Raw genomic sequence first — 17886 nt, forward strand, 5'->3', positions numbered from 1 at the left:
CATGGTGGACAGGTTGGAGTGTGATTGATTGTGTGAACAGGTGTCTTTTATACAGGTAACAAGTTCAAACAGGTGCAGTTAATACAAGTAAAGAGTGCAGAATAAGAGGGTTTCTTAAAGTAAAATTAAGGTATGTGAGAGCCAGAATTCTTGCTGGTTGGTAGGGATCAAATACTTATTTCATGCAATAAAATGCAAATTAATTATTTAAAAATCATACAATGTGATTTTCTGGATTTTTTTTTTTTTTTTTTTTTTTTTTTTAGATTCTGTCTCTCCCAGTTGAAGTGTACCCATGATAAAAATTACAGACCTCTCCATTCTTGGTAGGTGGGTAAACCTGCAAACTGACAGTGGGTCAAATACTTATTTTCCCCACTGTGTGTGTATATATGTATGTGTGTGTGTGTGTGTGTGTGTGTGTGTGTGTGTATATATATATATATATATATATATATATATATATATATATATATATACAAGTAAGTACAGAAATTACATTATGTGTAATGTATTGAGCACATGAAGAAAGGAAGGTGAGCAAAAAGGCATGGAAAACCAAGACACCAGCTGAAATCTATCAGTAATTAGAAAGCAATCCTGCCCCATGTCAGTACAAATTAGTATCAGCTGGTTCAGTCCCAACTGCTGGCATAATAAAAGGTGTCACCGAAGAAACATCTCATGATGGGTAAAAGCAAAGACCTCTCCCAAGATCTTCGCAACCTTATTGTTGCAAAATATCTTGATGGTATTGGTTACAGAAGCATTTCTAAACTTCTGAATGTTCCAGTGAGCTCTGTGGGGCCATAATCCCAAAGTGGAAAGAACATCATTTCACCATAACATAAACTGGCTATGACCAGGTGCTCCTCACAAGATTTCTCACAGAGGAGTGAAAAGAATTATCAGAAGATCAAAGGACCACATGTGGAGAGCAAATGAACAATTGTTTCAAAGAAAAGTAATGCACTGAATCGCCATGACCTTTATGCACGCTCACCACACTCTGTGGCTGAAGAAAAAGCAAGTTGAATCAGAGGAGTCAATGAACGCATTCAAAGAGGAATTGCTCAATCAAAACTGGGACTTGATATTGGGGGAAAACTGTTGATAAAGCCTATGAAACATTCCTGAACACTTTTAAATCATCATAAATCACAAATCATTTTTATTGGACACTATCCAATTTAAAAAAAAAATACACTAAGAAAGGCAAATATTTAGATACACCATAGATCACAAAGGGCTTGTACAATGCCTGTTAAAAAAAACAGTCTACAGAGAATTTATAAATTATAGAACTACAGAAGTAGAAAATAGATAATAGGTTAATTAATATTTTAAGGAAAGCTAAATGTGGAAAATTACACCAAATTATTAGAGAATAAAAGCATAATGGAATGTATTAAATGCTGTTATTAGAAAAGGATATAAAGAAAAAGTAATTATCCACAATTAGTAATGATGAAAGTATTGATGACATGACTACAGTGGTTCATAATTTTAACAAATATTTTATGTGTTGGCCAAAAACTGGCAGAGAAAATTCCTGATTCTGGAAGAAGGAAAACGTGGAATGATGAATTCACGACTAGAAATATAAATTTGGTTTCTCACAGCAGTGGAGGAGAGAGAAATTGTAGCTATTGTTAATAAATGTAAAAAATAAGAGGTCCATTGACTGTAATGACATAGTTTGTTGAGTTATGTTTTCCAGTTATTTTCGGACTACGAGAACGACTCCAAAAATCACAGGTAGCGGATTTCAGTTTTAGATGTTGTATTATATAGATGTCTACACTCAACAGTTCATTTCTATATCAGCCTGCAAGCTGACCCCACACAGACTCTGCCTCCTGTCTTCACCCTGCACTCCACCCCCTCTCCCAGATGGGTGGGCTGTTTCCCCTCAGTGTGGATCAATGAATTATGTGTTTATGGTTGAAAGATGTTACAGTTAGACATTTATTTGAGGTGAGTGCACACAGTGTATTGAATGGTATGTGTAAAAGTAAAACTGTGTTCTGTCAGTGTAGAGTGATAAGCAGAAGATCAGTGTGTATCAAGGCACACAACATAAGGCTATTATTATTACTATAATTATCTGTATAAGAGGATATGATGTTATTAGTAGTATTATTGTATGTTGTTATTAGCATAATATGAAGTTAGCAAAGTAGCAAATTACCCATGAGACATACTGCTCCAACAAGTTAGATATGACAACAGTTAAGAGAGTTATTGGTGCAATTGTTAAACCATTGAACCTCATCTGTAACCTGTCATTCCTAACTGGTAATTTTCCAATAAAAATGAAAATTGCAAAATCAACAGGATTGGCAATCCTGGAATTAATAGAGGAAATCACTAGCTCCATATATTAACAAAAAAAGAGGGAAAAAAAAGCATTGACAGGTTGATCACAAAATATCAAGAAACTAGATTAACCTACCATCCATGGTTCTCAAGACCAGGCACCTAAGTGACTCTACTCTTTTTTTTAGATATTTAGATATACTTTAGTATACACTAGTAGAGTTCTACCTTAGATTTGGAATGTATAATAGAAGCTATACCTTAATGAATTTTGATGGGGTGGTTCTTGAGTGGATCAAGAGGAAACTTTGTGAAAATGGGTGACAGAAAATGATTTATGTAAGGTTTCTAAAATGCTAAAGTTTGTTCTGTTTGCAGATGATACAAATATTTTTGAGCAGGTGAGAATTTATAGCAGTTCTTGGAAGAACTCACACCAGAAATCAGTAAATTTGAAAAAAAAAAAAAGTGGTTTGATATGAACACATTGTCCTTAAATATAGGTAAAGCTAACTTTATGCTATTTGGAAATTATAAAGGAAATAGTGAAGTGTAAGTTGAACAGATGGTTTGAATGTGGAAAGAATAAAGGAAATTAAATTTCTGGGTGTGATGACTCATCACAAAATCCGCTGGAAACCTCACATTAAATATGTTCAGACTAAACTATCCAGAAGCATCTCAATTAATTATAAAGTTAAGCACATTCTGAATTGTAAACCAATACACATTCTGTATTGTTCTCTGATTCAACCATATCTGAATTACTCTGCAGAAGTTTGGGGTAATACCTAAAGGATTTCACTACAACTGTTATGCATGCTCCACAAAAAAACAAAAAACAAAAAAAAAAAAAAAACAGGATGGTGCATAAGGCAGGCTATTATGATCACACTATTTCATTGTTCATTAACTCCTTCCTGCTAAAATTGCCAGATCTAGTAGAGTTTCAAACAGCTCAGTTAATGTATAAAGCGAGAAATGAATGGCTATCAGATGGATAACTTGCATAAAGTCCTTGAAAGAGAGGGTGGGTATAATTATATGGAAAACCTACATTTCAGAACTTTGTCTTTGAACAAGTTCTGGAACAAATTCAGCAAAGAGCTGAAACAAAGTCCAAGCATGAGTCTGTTTAAGAAAAGGTGCAAACTGGTTATTATATACTGGAGGGGAGGTGAACAGTACAGATATGCAAAAATTATAAACACTCAAGGTTTAGATTAGTATCAAAATGTTGTACATCAGTAGGTTCCAGTGTTGTGCTTTGTTAGAGTTTACACCTGACTGGTCAACTCTCCTCTGGTCACTGCTTAGTCAGGAAACACAAAGGTGTTAAATGTTCTGGGTGTTTTTGCACACATACATGCTTGTACCACTGATGAGTCCATGCTGAGTGCTTTAATCACCCCATTCTACTTTTTCCTTCCCTCCCTCCTTTCCCCTTGCCTTCCACTCATCTCATTACAGACAGGAGAGGGTGAGAATTGAGGCCTGCATAGACCTTTGCATTAATTATTGAAACCCATCTTCTTTTACTCAGCTCCTCCTCCATAGTCTCTGATAGCCTTTACGTAAAAGAGCAGAGGCTATCACCAGGCCATTATGGAGTTTAGAACCTATAGCACTTATATAGGAAACTGTGGAGTTTAACTATTCAGAGGCCGTGCTGCTTAATGGCTTACATGACTAGTTTGCCAAGACAGTTCTTTCTTTACGTTTGATTGCTCTCTGTTATCATTGTGCCAGCTGAGCTTCAGTATTAATTTATTCCATTCTGTTTTGCAATGGGTGCCATTCTAAAGGCCCCCTGACACTTGCACGCACTCAGCCGTGCACGAGAGTAAACTCATCTTAAACTCATTTTAAACCATTGTAAACTGTGCGCAGCTTAATGCAAGTGCGCAAAGAAAATTTTGAAATGTTCAAAATCTCCATCACGCATTAATTACGTAGACTTCACATGAACATTATGCAAACAGTTCAAAAACACTTCATGTGATTGCGTCAGAGTGCAGCTCGTCTGAACGATTATAATGAGATGTTAAATCTATACTTTTACAGCTGCACACAAGAAGGAATGAACATGCAACTGTTTTACCAAGCCATTAGAATATTAACGTGACAAATAATTACCTTTTTAGACTGTTCCAAATGCATTCTCCATCTTGTTCAGCGCGCGCGTGAGAGAGAAAAGCTGCAGCTGGAACAGCCATCTGTGATTCTGGAGGAAATTAGGTGTTTTCAACAGCCAACCCAAAGAGAAAATGATTAATCCTCTAGAAAATAATTATTTTATATACGCAGCGTGGCAGCCAGTGGAAGCTGAGAACACAGCGGGTGGGATCATCACAATGATGTGCGTGCAAGTGTAAGGGCACCTTAACAAGTTCAAAAGAATAATATGTAGGAAGTCTCTTATTTCCTCTAAAGCTGCAGTAAAAGGTTTCCATTTTATACTACTTCTGCTGTACTCCATTTTGGAGGATTAACTTTTTTACAGTACTACTTCAATTTTATTAATATCTCAAAGGAAATAAAATTTCAGTAGGTATCAAACGTAAGATGTATAAAAACCAAGACAGCCAAATCATCACAAACACGCATCCCAAATCAAGATCACAACAAAGATGGAGAGAAGAATGTCTCAACTAAAAGAAGTACAGTACACGCAGAAAGTGTTCACAGTGCTTCACTTTTTCCTCATGTTACAGCCTTATTCCAAAATGGATTAAATTATTTTTTTTTCCTTAAATTCTACACACAATACCCCATAATGACTATGTGAAAATATTTTTGAGGTTTTTTTTTTTTTTTTTTGCAAGTTTATTAAACATAAAATAACAAAGAAATCATTTATTTTCCTTAATTTTCCTTTTAGAAATTATTGGTTGTTTGGATCAGAAATTTCAGTTAAATATATCTTAAAGCAGACAAACACAGTGATATTTGAGAAGTGAAATGAAGTTTATTGGATTTACAGACTGATAATCCTCCTCATGGCCTCTCCAAACTCCTCCCAGACCCGAGTTTTTGCCTCTGCGACTGCACAGGCTGCAGCATGCTTGGCCTGCCGGTACCTGTCAGCTGCCTCAGGGGTCCCACCTACCAACAAAGACAAGTAGGACTCCTTCTTCAGCTTGACGGCATCCCTTACTTCCGGCGTCCACCACCGGGTTCTGGGATTGCAACTGCGACAGGCACCAGAGACCTTGCGGCCACAGCTGCAGGTGGTCGCATCGACAATGAAGGTGGAGAACATGGTCCACTCGGACTCCATGTCTCCAACCTCCCCCGGGATCTGGGAGAAGCTCTTCCGGAGGTGGGAGTTGAAGACCTCGCTGACAGAGGGTTCCGCCAGTCGTTCCCAGCAGACTCTCATGATACGTTTGGGCCTGCCAGGTCTGACCGGCTTCCTCCCCTCCCAGCGGATCCAACTCACCACCAGCTGGTGATCAGTCGACAGCTCAGCCCCTCTCTTTACCCGAGTGTCCGAGACACGTGGCCGAAGATCAGATGATACGACTACAAAGTCGATCGTCGACCTCCGGCTCAAGGTGTCCTGGTGCCACATGCACTTATGGACACCCCTGTGCTCGAACATGGTGTTCATGATCAATCAATCAATCAATTTTTTTATATAGCGCCAAATCACAACAAACAGTTGCCCCAAGGCGCTTTATATTGTAAGGCAAGGCCATACAATAATTATGTAAAACCCCAACGGTCAAAACGACCCCCTGTGAGCAAGCACTTGGCTACAGTGGGAAGGAAAAACTCCCTTTTAACAGGAAGAAACCTCCAGCAGAACCAGGCTCAGGGAGGGGCAGTCTTCTGCTGGGACTGGTTGGGGCTGAGGGAGAGAACCAGGAAAAAGACATGCTGTGGAGGGGAGCAGAGATCGATCACTAATGATTAAATGCAGAGTGGTGCATACAGAGCAAAAGGAGAAAGAAACAGTGCATCATGGGAACCCCCCAGCAATCTACGTCTATAGCAGCATAACTAAGGGATGGTTTAGGGTCACCTGATCCAGCCCTAACTATAAGCTTTAGCAAAAAGGAAAGTTTTAAGCCTAATCTTAAAAGTAGAGAGGGTGTCTGTCTCCCTGATCTGAATTGGGAGCTGGTTCCACAGGAGAGGAGCCTGAAAGCTGAAGGCTCTGCCTCCCATTCTACTCTTACAAACCCTAGGAACTACAAGTAAGCCTGCAGTCTGAGAGCGAAGCGCTCTATTGGGGTGATATGGTACTACGAGGTCCCTAAGATAAGATGGGACCTGATTATTCAAAACCTTATAAGTAAGAAGAAGAATTTTAAATTCTATTCTAGAATTAACAGGAAGCCAATGAAGAGAGGCCAATATGGGTGAGATATGCTCTCTCCTTCTAGTCCCCGTCAGTACTCTAGCTGCAGCATTTTGAATTAACTGAAGGTTTTTTAGGGAACTTTTAGGACAACCTGATAATAATGAATTACAATAGTCCAGCCTAGAGGAAATAAATGCATGAATTAGTTTTTCAGCATCACTCTGAGACAAGACCTTTCTGATTTTAGAGATATTGCTTAATTGCAAAAAAGCAGTCCTACATATTTGTTTAATATGCGCTTTGAATGACATATCCTGATCAAAAATGACTCCAAGATTTCTCACAGTATTACTAGAGGTCAGGGTAATGCCATCCAGAGTAAGGATCTGGTTAGACACCATGTTTCTAAGATTTGTGGGGCCAAGTACATTAACTTCAGTTTTATCTGAGTTTAAAAGCAGGAAATTAGAGGTCATCCATGTCTTTATGTCTGTAAGACAATCCTGCAGTGATGGACAAACTGACTAGCACAGAAGTCCAACAACTGAACACCACTCGGGTTCAGATTGGGGAGGCCGTGCTTCCCAATCACGCTCCACCAGGTCTCACTGTTGCCGCCCACGTGGGCGTTGAAGTCCCCTAGGAGAACGTTGGAGTCCCCGGTCGGAACACTATCTAGTACCCCCCCCCCCCCCCCCCGAGACTCCAAGAATGTTGGGTACTGTGCACTGCTGCTTGGCTCATAGGCCGAGACAACAGTGAGAGACCTGTCCCCAACCTGAAGATGTAGGGACACAACCCTCTCATTCACCGGGGTGAACTCCAACACATGGTGACTGAGCTGGGGAGCAGTAAGCAATGCTACCCCAGCTTGCCACCTCTCCCTTTGAGCAATGCCAGAAAAGTGGAGCATCCAGCCCCTCTCCAGGAGTTGGGTCCGGGGTCCTTTGCTAAGGGCTATCCAGTCCCTGTACGACCGCAGCAGGAGCGTTTTTCGGCACAGCCAGGGTGTAGAAGGGGTCCGGTTTGGGAACCACAGAATCTCTGCTGTTTGCGGATGATGTGGTCCTGTTGGCTTCGTCAAACCAGGACCTTCAGCGTGCACTGGGGTGGTTTGCAGCCGATTGTGAAGCATCCGGGATGAAGATCAGCACCTCCAAATGCGAGGCCATGGTTCTTGACTGGAAAAAGGTACCTTGCCCTCTTCATGTCGGTGGGGTGTCCTTGCCTCAGGTGGAGGAGTTTAAGTATCTCGGGATCTTGTTCACAAGTGAGGGACGGATGGAGCGTGAGATCGATAGATGGATCGGTGCAGCGTCTGCAGTGATGTGGTCGCTGTATTGGACTGTTGTGGTGAAGAGAGAGCTGAGCAGGGCGGCAAAGCTCTCGATTTACCGATCGATCTACGTTCCGAACCTCACCTATGGTCATGACATTTGGCTCATGGCCGAAAGAACAAGATCGCGAGTACAAGCAGCCGAGATGAGTTTGCTGAGTTTGGTGGCTGAGCACTCCCTTAGAGATAGGGTGAGGAGCAAGGTCACTCGGGAGGAGCTCGGAGTCGAGCCGCTGCTACTCCACATCGAAAGGAGCCAGCTGAGGTGGCTCTGGCATCTTTTCCGGATGCCCCTGGATACCTCGCTGGAGAGATGTTCCGGGCACATCCCATCGGGAGGAGGCCTCGGGGAAGACCCAGATCACGCTGGAGGGACTACGTCTCTCAGCTGGCTTGGGAAAGCCTCTGGGTTCCCCCGGAGGAGCTGGGGGAGGTGTGTGGGGATCGGGAGGTCTGGCGGCTTTGCTTGAGATGCTGCCCCCGCGACCCGACCAAGAATAAGCGGAAGAAGATGGATGGATGGATTGATTTACAGAAAGTGTGAAATAATTCTTTGAATAAAATTTGGCAGGTGCATAAATTTGGGCACCCCAACTGAAAAAAAACACATCAATATTTATTAGGTCCTCCTTTTGCAGAAATAACAGCCTCTAAACACTTCCTACAGCTTCCAATGAGAGTCTGGACTCTGGTTGAAGGTATTTTGGACCATTCTTCCTTATAAAACATCTCAGGCTTGTTGGTTTCCGCGCATGGACAGCCCGCTTAAAATCACACCACCAATTTTCAATAATATTCAGGTCTGGGAACTGAGATGGCCATTCCAGAAGATTGTACTTGTTCCTCTGCATGAATGCCTTAGTAGATTTTGAGCAGTGTTTAGGGTCATTGTCTTGTTGAAAGATCCAGCCCCGGCACAACTTCAACTTTGTCACTGATTCATGAACATTGTTCTCAAGAATCTGCTGATATTGACTGGAATCCATGTCACCCTCAACTTTAACAAGATTCCCAGTACATGCACTGGCCACACAGCCACATGGCATGATGGAACCACCTCCAAATTTTACTGTAGGTAGCAAGTGTTTTTCTTGGAATGCTGTGTTCTTTTTCTGCCATGCATACCACCCCTTGTTATGTCCAAATAACTCAATTTTAGTTTCATCAGTCCACAGCACCTTATTCCAAAATGAAGTTGGCTTGTCCAAGTGTGCTTTAGCATACCTCAAGCGACTCTCTCTCTGAGACAGCGTTTTGTGTCCTTCCCCTAAACCATGATGTTGAACAATCTTTGTTTTCAGGTCATTTGAGATTGTTTTAGAGGCTCACATGTTGCCACTCATTAGAAGAGATGCAATGAGGAGAAACATTTGCAAATGGCCACCTTAAATACCCTTTCTCATGATTGGATTCACCTGTGTAAGGAGGTCAAGGGTCAGTGAGCTTACCAAACCAATTTTGTGTTCCAATAATTAGTGCTAAATGTATTCAAATCAATAAAATGACAAGGGTGCCCAAATTTATGCATCTGCCTAATTTTGTTTAAATAATTATTGCATAATTTCTGAAAATACTAGAAACTTCATTTCACTTCTCGAATATCAATGTGTTCATATATGATATATTTAACTGAAATTTCTGATCCAGACAAACAATGATTTATAAAGGAAAATCATGAAAATTATCGGGGGTGCCCAAACTTTTGCATACAACTGTAAGTATTCACAGCCTTTGCCATGAAGGTGATAATTGAGCTCAGGTGCATCCTGTTTCCACTGCTAATCCTTGATGTTTCTACAACTTAATTGGAGTCCACCTGGGGTAAATTCAGTTGATTGGACATGATTTGCCAAGACACACACCTGTCTACATACAAGATCTCACAGTTGACAGTGCATGTCAGAGCACAAACCAACCATGAAGTCAAAGGAATTGTCTGTACACCTCTGAGACAGGATTGTCTCTAGGCGCAAATCTTGGGAAGGGTAATGAAACATTCCTACTGATTTGAAGGTCCCATCATCATAAATGGAAGAAGTTCAGATCCACCAGGCCTTTTCCGAGAGCTGGCCGCCCGTCTAAACTGAGCAATCAGGTGAGAAGAGCCTTAGTCAGGGAGGTGACCAAGAACCCGATGGTCACTCTGTCAGAGCACCAGCATTCCTATGTGGAGAGAGGAGAACCTTCCAGAAGGACAACATCTCTGCTGAAATCCACCAATCAGGCCAGTATGGTACAGTGACCCGATGGAAGCCACTCCTTAGTAAAAGGCGCGTGGCAGCCCACCTGGAGTTTGCCAAAAAGCACTTGAAGGACTCTGACCATGAGAAACAAAGTAGTCTCAAATCAAATCTATTTTATTTATATAGCGCCAAATCACAACAAACAGTTGCCCCAAGGCGCTTTATATTGTAAGGCAAAGCCATACAATAATTACGGAAAAACCCCAACGGTCAAAACGACCCCCTGTGAGCAAGCACTTGGCGACAGTGGGAAGGAAAAACTCCCTTTTAACAGGAAGAAACCTTCAGCAGAACCAGGCTCATCGAGGGGCAGTCTTCTGCTGGGACTGGTTGGGGCTGAGGGAGAGAACCAGGAAAAAGACATGCTGTGGAAGAGAGCAGAGATCAATCACTAATGATTAAATGCAGAGTGGTGCATACAGAGCAAAAAGAGAAAGAAACACTCAGTGCATCATGGGAACTCCCCAGCAGTCTAAGTCTATAGCAGCATAACTAAGGGATGGTTCAGGGTCACCTGATCCAGCCCTAACTATAAGCTTTAGCAAAAAGGAAAGTTTTAAGTGTCTCCCTGATCTGAACCAATTAGCTAAACTGCAGGATTGTCTTACAGACATAAAGACATGGATGACCTCTAATTTCCTGCTTTTAAACTCAGATAAAACTGAAGTTATTGTACTTGGCCCCACAAATCTTAGAAACATGGTGTCTAACCAGATCCTTACTCTGGATGGCATTACCCTGACCTCTAGTAATACTGTGAGAAATCTTGGAGTCATTTTTGATCAGGATGTGTCCTTCAATGCGCATATTAAACAAATATGTAGGACTGCTTTTTTGCATTTGCGCAATATCTCTAAAATTAGAAAGGTCTTGTCTCAGAGTGATGCTGAAAAAATCATTCATGCATTTATTTCCTCTAGGCTGGACTATTGTAATTCATTATCAGGTTGTCCTAAAAGTTCCCTGAAAAGCCTTCAGTTAATTCAAAATGCTGCAGCTAGAGTACTGACGGGGACTAGGAGAGAGAGCATATCTCACCCATATTGGCCTCTCTTCATTGGCTTCCTGTTAATTCTAGAATTTAAAATTCTTCTTCTTACTTATAAGGTTTTGAATAATCAGGGACCTCATAGTACCATATCACCCCAATAGAGCGCTTCGCTCTCAGACTGCAGGCTTACTTGTAGTTCCTAGGGTTTGTAAGAGTAGAATGGGAGGCAGAGCCTTCAGCTTTCAGGCTCCTCTCCTCTGGAACCAGCTCCCAGTTCAGATCAGGGATACAGACACCCTCTCTACTTTTAAGATTACTTTCCTTTTTGCTAAAGCTTATAGTTAGGGCTGGATCAGGTGACCCTGAACCATCCCTTAGTTATGCTGCTATAGACTTAGACTGCTGGAGGGTTCCCATGATGCACTGAGTGTTTCTTTCTCTCTTTGCTCTGTATGCACCACTCTGCATTTAATCATTAGTGATCGATCTCTGCTCCCCTCCACAGCATGTCTTTTTCCTGGTTCTCTCCCTCAGCCCCAACCAGTCCCAGCAGAAGACTGCCCCTCCCTGAGCCTGGTTCTGCTGGAGGTTTCTTCCTGTTAAAAGGGAGTTTTTCCTTCCCATTGTCACCAAGTGCTTGGTCACAGGGGGTCGTTTTGACCGTTGGGGTTTTTCCTTAATTATTGTATGGCTTTGTCTTACAATATAAAGCGCCTTGGGGCAACTGTTTGTTGTGATTTGGCGCTATATAAATAAAATTGATTTGATTTAGTCAGGATTGAGGGAAAGATGAATGCAGCAATGTACAGAGACATCCTAGATGAAAATCTGCTCCAGGGTGCTCTTGACCTGGGGTGATATTTCATCTTTTATGCGCACATTTTTAAAAAAAATAGGTCACCAGTCAGCGACTTTAGTGTTCCGTGAGGCCAGAGCACTGTGTACGCCACCTCTTCACTGCAGCATGCAGCTGAAAGCAGCATCTCTCGCCATCTGAGAGAAAGCCAGCCAGAAATCAATGGTTTATTTTTTCAGATTAAAGGCTCTGTGTTTGCAAAAAGCTCCAGGAAAAGAAAAGAAGAGTCTGTATTTCTTTGAAGCTGACGAAGGAGAGGGGAGAGAATACAGGATGGGGACATCACTCATTTTCACATGAAAACAAAAGTTAATAGTTTTCATGGAACGGTTTACAAGCTGTACAAACTGTTTACCATTGATTGCGTGATCATTTGTGTTAACAGCAGACTTTATCGCTAAATGCTAGTTAAAGCCGGTGCAGCTTAATGATCATGAACTATTGTCTTCAGCACACAGCCTCACATTTGTGAACAGGAAAGGTTGAAAAATACTGATTCATAAAATCTTTCAGGCATCCAGGTTTTATCCTTTTAAGAGCAGGTTTGACAGTCAAATCAGTCCTGGTTCAGCTCTTGTTCAAACAAGACAGTTATAGTGTTAAAATGGGTCCATATTGTTAAAAAGAAAAAGTAATGCAATCCCACTCAAAAATGTTGAAAGGAAAAACAAAAACTCAAGATGACAGAAAAACTGTCTTGACACCTCTCTGCCTCACTGGATTAAAGCTACATTTTGTCAGTTTTGAGGAATGGAGCAAATGCTATGTACATCAAATACTGTCTTTTTAAACTTTTAGACATTATTTATGATAAAATAAATAACATAAAATGACATGAAATACAACAGAAATATGAAATACACATCATATTTAAGTTAAATTGCCTCAGGTTGTGGCTCTTACGGTATATTACAAAACATTGCAAATGTTGAATTGCTTTAATTTATTATGCTTCACATAGGCCCATTGATGTGTGAGAAAGGAAATGGCCCCTTGCTATTAGCCCATACCACTCTTTTAAATATGAATCCTTACTTTCTGCTTTGTAATAAAGTCCATTCCACAGCACAGCTTGATTTGTTAGACATCACACGTTGTTCAACTTCATAATAATGTTATTTATAGCTCTTTGCACTTTTTGTGTGAAGGTCACATTGAAAGGTCATGTTCGGGTGCTCGGCAGTAAGTTGGGCTTGTTTCCGATGGAGGTTGGCCTCCGCCAGGGCTGCACCTTGTCACCAATCCTGTTTGTGATATTCATGGACAGGATATCGAGACGTAGTCGGGGGGAGGAGGGTTTCCGGTTTGGTGGGCTTAGGGTCTCATCACTACTGTTTGTAGATGATGTGGTCCTGTTGGCTTCATCAGCCGGTGACCTCCAAGACTCACTGGAGCAGTTCGCAGCCGAGTGAAGCAGCTGGGATGAGGATCAGCACCTCTAAATCTGGGACCATGGTTCTCAGCAGGAAACCGATGGATTGCCTACTCTGGGTAGGGAATATGGCCTTGCCCCAAGTGAAGGAGTTCAAGTACCTCGGGGTCTTGTTCATGAGTGAGGGGATGATGGAGTGTGAGATTGGCTGGAGAATCGCGCAGCAGAGGCAGTATTGCATTCGCTCTGCCGTATTGTGATGAAAAGGGAGCTGAGCCAAAAGGCGACTTGTACTTACGGTAGGCAAATATTCATATCAACCTCCAAACCTTGTCGATAATCTGTATCGGCTCTTAAAATTCCACATTGGTTTCGACTGTGGTGGGTGGGAGCGTCCACATTCCCATAGTAGTCCGAGGAATCAACTGATCCAACCCCTGTGCCGCAAAGAAGTAAAACAGGAGTAAAATCAGGCAATAAATGTCACGCTCGGTAATTAAATACACTAAGAGGAGTAAATGGGTCATATCTGGAAACTGATGCCACATGTCAGCTACATTATCACGGCACTGCACCGGGTTCTGGATGGTAATCATCTAGATCAGTGTTTGTCAAATATTTTCAAACCACTTGATTCTAAATATATACCTAAAAACAATTGGGCCATCCCCCCCCCCCAAAGCCCATCTTTGCCTGAACAAGAGAAACTGTTTTTCCTCTTCTGCAACAATAAAAAATAAAAAATATTGTGAACCAAGCTAACTGAAAGCTTCCTCTTCAACCCTATCTTGGACATTTTTCCAGCTGTATCTGGGTTGGGGATGGTTGGGAATGTAACCTATGAAGGACTGGCATCCTGACCAGGGAGAATTGTAGATTCTCATCCACTTCATGCTACAGAAACCAAGAATATGCACCAGCACCAATGGGCTGCAGGACTCACTTTGGACTATGTTCTTCAGTGGAATGCGATTAAACATTAGTGACCCCTAGTGGGCTTTGGCATTCAGGTGACTTACACAGGAAAAATGTGTGGATCTCTTTTTTTTTTTTTTTTTTTTTTTTTACAATTTGTTTGATCAAAATTTAGAATTTTAGTTATTCAAAGGCTTGAATATGTTTGTGATTTTAATTAAAAGCTCTGAATACATTTTCCACCAGTGACAAACAGTTGACATAGTCATTTGAGTTTTGTTTTTGTTTCATAGATGGAATTAAATGTGGTTCATTGCCTCCTGCTGTGTTCAGTCAGTTTGAATCTCTGAGTCGAGCTCAGGGAGGTCACAGAGGTCAGTGCGGTGAAGCCCTCCAGAGAACGTGAAGGTGACATGACTGATGATGCAAAAACCCTCACTCTTCTTTTTCTTCTTGTGTGTGCGGGTGTGTGTGCACACGTGTATCCTGCAGGTCTGAGAAGTTGACATCAAACTCCGACCTCCCGAAGCTTCTGAGCAGACGAAAAGCCACGCTGCCAAGATGTTTAGCACCAAAAGGTCAGCACAGTGTCACTTTTAATCTATTCATATAACAATGTCAGAAATCCCAAGGCATCTTTTTAAAACGCCTTCTACTCATAATGGCTGACATTTGCGGTGAGGTACTTTCACAGATTACTTTAACTGGGAAAATGCTTTTAGGTCACCACACAGATCTTTCATTATTTCTTCTGTGTAATGGAATAGATTATATAACTGGACACAATGTTCTTCTATGCTGGTTTCTTCGTGACATTTTGGAAGTCTTACACAGCGCTGTAAATACTCTGACAGTCGTGTGGGTAGTTTAGGAAACCCAGTCATTGGTTATGTGTAAATTTTGTATTTTTAATGCAACTTATGCTGTTAAACAGTCTGCATAAATCATTCATCGTTTATTGCTTTTGCTTTTCTGTTTTGTGGAAATGTCCACGGTGCTGCGGTTCTACGTGTAAGGTGGGTTTGGTGGAGCAAAAACAAGTGGTGGGGGGGTTGTTTGTTTGTTGCAGTATTCAGTCTCGGCAAAAAAAAAAAAACTATTTACAACATAGTTTTTTGGCAAAAAACTAGGTGTATATCCTTTAGAATGCAGTGAGTGGGACAAAATATTTGTCCATCTCCTCTAGTTTGTAAACATGATAACTCAGCGACAATGAATTTCATCTTTTTGACCGCCATGTGAAAAGGGCATGTAATGAGGAAATACTGATTGGTTAACTTCGATGCACCTGAACAATACAAATTGCAAGTTGTTTTATTTATTTTTATTTTTATGTAACATGCCATATACCCATCTGCCACCTGTTGGACTTTCTGGGTATGTTGCAGGGATTTATCTTATCATGACAAGCATTAAGTTGCATTTCAGTCCATTTTTTCCCTTTCCAAAGGATGTCTCTGCAGTGACCTTCATGTCGCTGGTGGGATGGGGTGACACCTTATGGAGTCATGATGATGTCACTGGACAGAGGTGTTTGGCAATGCTGACATTTTTGCAGGAGAATGACGGTCCAACTCTGGTACCTCCTGTCTTACTGTATGGTTGAGATGGATGACTAACCAGTGATCTAAGACAGCGACTGGATGATTGTGGTACCAGGCCTCTTCAGAGGCTCCTTGTGTACCGCTGGAATGATTTTGTGTCAAATCAGCGGTTATTTAGAGAGACTTGGATGAGGATTATCACTTGCATTGCTGTGGCACTTTGGCCATGTGGCGTTTTTCTCTGTGCAAAATCCAGCACCTGGCTGCTTCATTGCTGAGGATCCCACTTCCTGCAGAAAGCAAAGGACACGCCTGCATTTCATCTAGCTTGCCGTACAAGACCTAAGCCAGTTCCTTGGTGTGGTGGAAGCTGTAACATGTTGCATCACCAAATGCTGCCTGATCTGACCTTGTAAATGCACTCAGGGTTGATTGGAAACTTTTAGTTTATTTTTATTTATATGGTGGGCGAAGAAATGTTAAGCTACTGTGACTGGACACTACTTACACTGTTAACTGGTTATGTGCTATGAAACAGTGACTCCTAGTCATGTGAAATGGTATGAGGATTAAAGTAATGCCATTACTGTTGAAATTTTACAACAAGAGAGACAAAGTGGATTGCTTGTGCCTCATGCACAAAAAAACAAAAAACCCTTTCTCTTCGGATTTGATATGATTTTTAAGCCATGGGTTGGATGTTTTTCAGCTCAGGAAAAGGGCACTTATATTACTACTTTGCTTTCCTTTTAAAAAAAATAACTTAATAGGAACTTTTTCATGTGTTCCTGAATAGTAAAAAAAAAAAAGAAAACTCTGTCCAGTGTTTTACAGATTGTTGTATTAAATAGTAATATGAACAGTGTCACTGAATTTTAAAAAACTGGCTTTGTCACAATCATGAAAAGTAAAAAAAAAAAAATTTATGGAGCAAAGCCTATCAAAGTTTATGACTTCAAATTCTTTTATTTTTGTTTTTTACAAAAGGTGAGGATGTCGCCATTATTTGGTGACAGGGTAATGATAACTTATTTACAACCCTTTGTGATAAATCTATTAGTCCTACTCTCTGATCTAAATTCATTCAGGTCAGCGGTCCTAAATAAGTAATGAATACTTACTTACTATTTCCCATGGTGCATCCTTTCTGCAGGCTTGGCCGTGCACTTGCTTCAAGCAAGATGCTCTATTCAGTGGGCTCATGACTGCACATGGAAGAGACGACGGACACTTTGTCCTCACCTCCTATAATTTTTGAGAGAATATGTTGGTATTCTTGGATCCTGAAGTGCGCTGAGCACATAGCAAGCAGAACACAAGACTGTTTCTAACAGGCTGTACTCACGACAGCACGGTGAGCACGCACTGCCACTTGGATCATGATAAATGGAGTTATCACTTTAAAAACGAGTCAGCATGACCCACAATCACACTTATGTAAACGTTGCAATTGGTGGTGGTTGGTGGATCAGTGTGGCACATTGATTAACTATGATCTGTTCCACCACTAGTCACAATGCCTAGTAGTGCTCTGTTTAAAGGTCATGTGAGTGACAGTTTATTTAAAATAAAGGTCATTCACATGTAAAAATGTTTCTTGTCTTTGTGCATCTTTAAACATGACCATAAACATCTTTTGGGTTTAATTTAAAGTCTGTGAGCGAGTTATATTCACACAGCCTGGAGGAAGTTTAAATATTAGCTTTGAGTTATTTAAATTTCCAGTCGTGACTCGAGAGATTCATTCTGCTTCAATCCCAAACTGAGGCCAGTGCACTAAATGGAACAAACACAAGTTGTATTTCTCATAGATCTGTCTAACAGTTGACTATCGATGAGTAAATTCCACCCACAGGCATTGATGCAGTCTGCAGGAATGTGAGATGTACAGAATACACAGTGTGGGAGGTTAAACTCTCTGGTCCTGATTTATCCTGACAGGATTTACTGCCTCTTTGGTAACGTGTTGCTTTGTCTACGCTGTGTTGATGGTACGTGTTT

General features: G+C 41.1%; 1 protein-coding gene across 2 annotated transcripts in view; it reads left to right on the forward strand.

Moving 5' to 3' along the window:
• The window catches only part of oxr1a (oxidation resistance 1a), a 668289-nt gene that overhangs the window by 83132 nt on the left and 567271 nt on the right, over positions 1-17886 (forward strand). For both annotated transcript variants that reach the window (XM_034173809.1, XM_034173811.1), the window contains exon 2: positions 14834-14919. In XM_034173809.1, coding sequence (XP_034029700.1) covers positions 14903-14919 — 17 coding nt within the window. In that variant the 5' untranslated portion in view covers positions 14834-14902. The remainder of the gene's footprint in view (positions 1-14833; positions 14920-17886) is intronic.

Source organism: Thalassophryne amazonica, chromosome 7, assembly GCF_902500255.1.
Source record: "Thalassophryne amazonica chromosome 7, fThaAma1.1, whole genome shotgun sequence".
NCBI lineage: Eukaryota > Metazoa > Chordata > Actinopteri > Batrachoidiformes > Batrachoididae > Thalassophryne > Thalassophryne amazonica.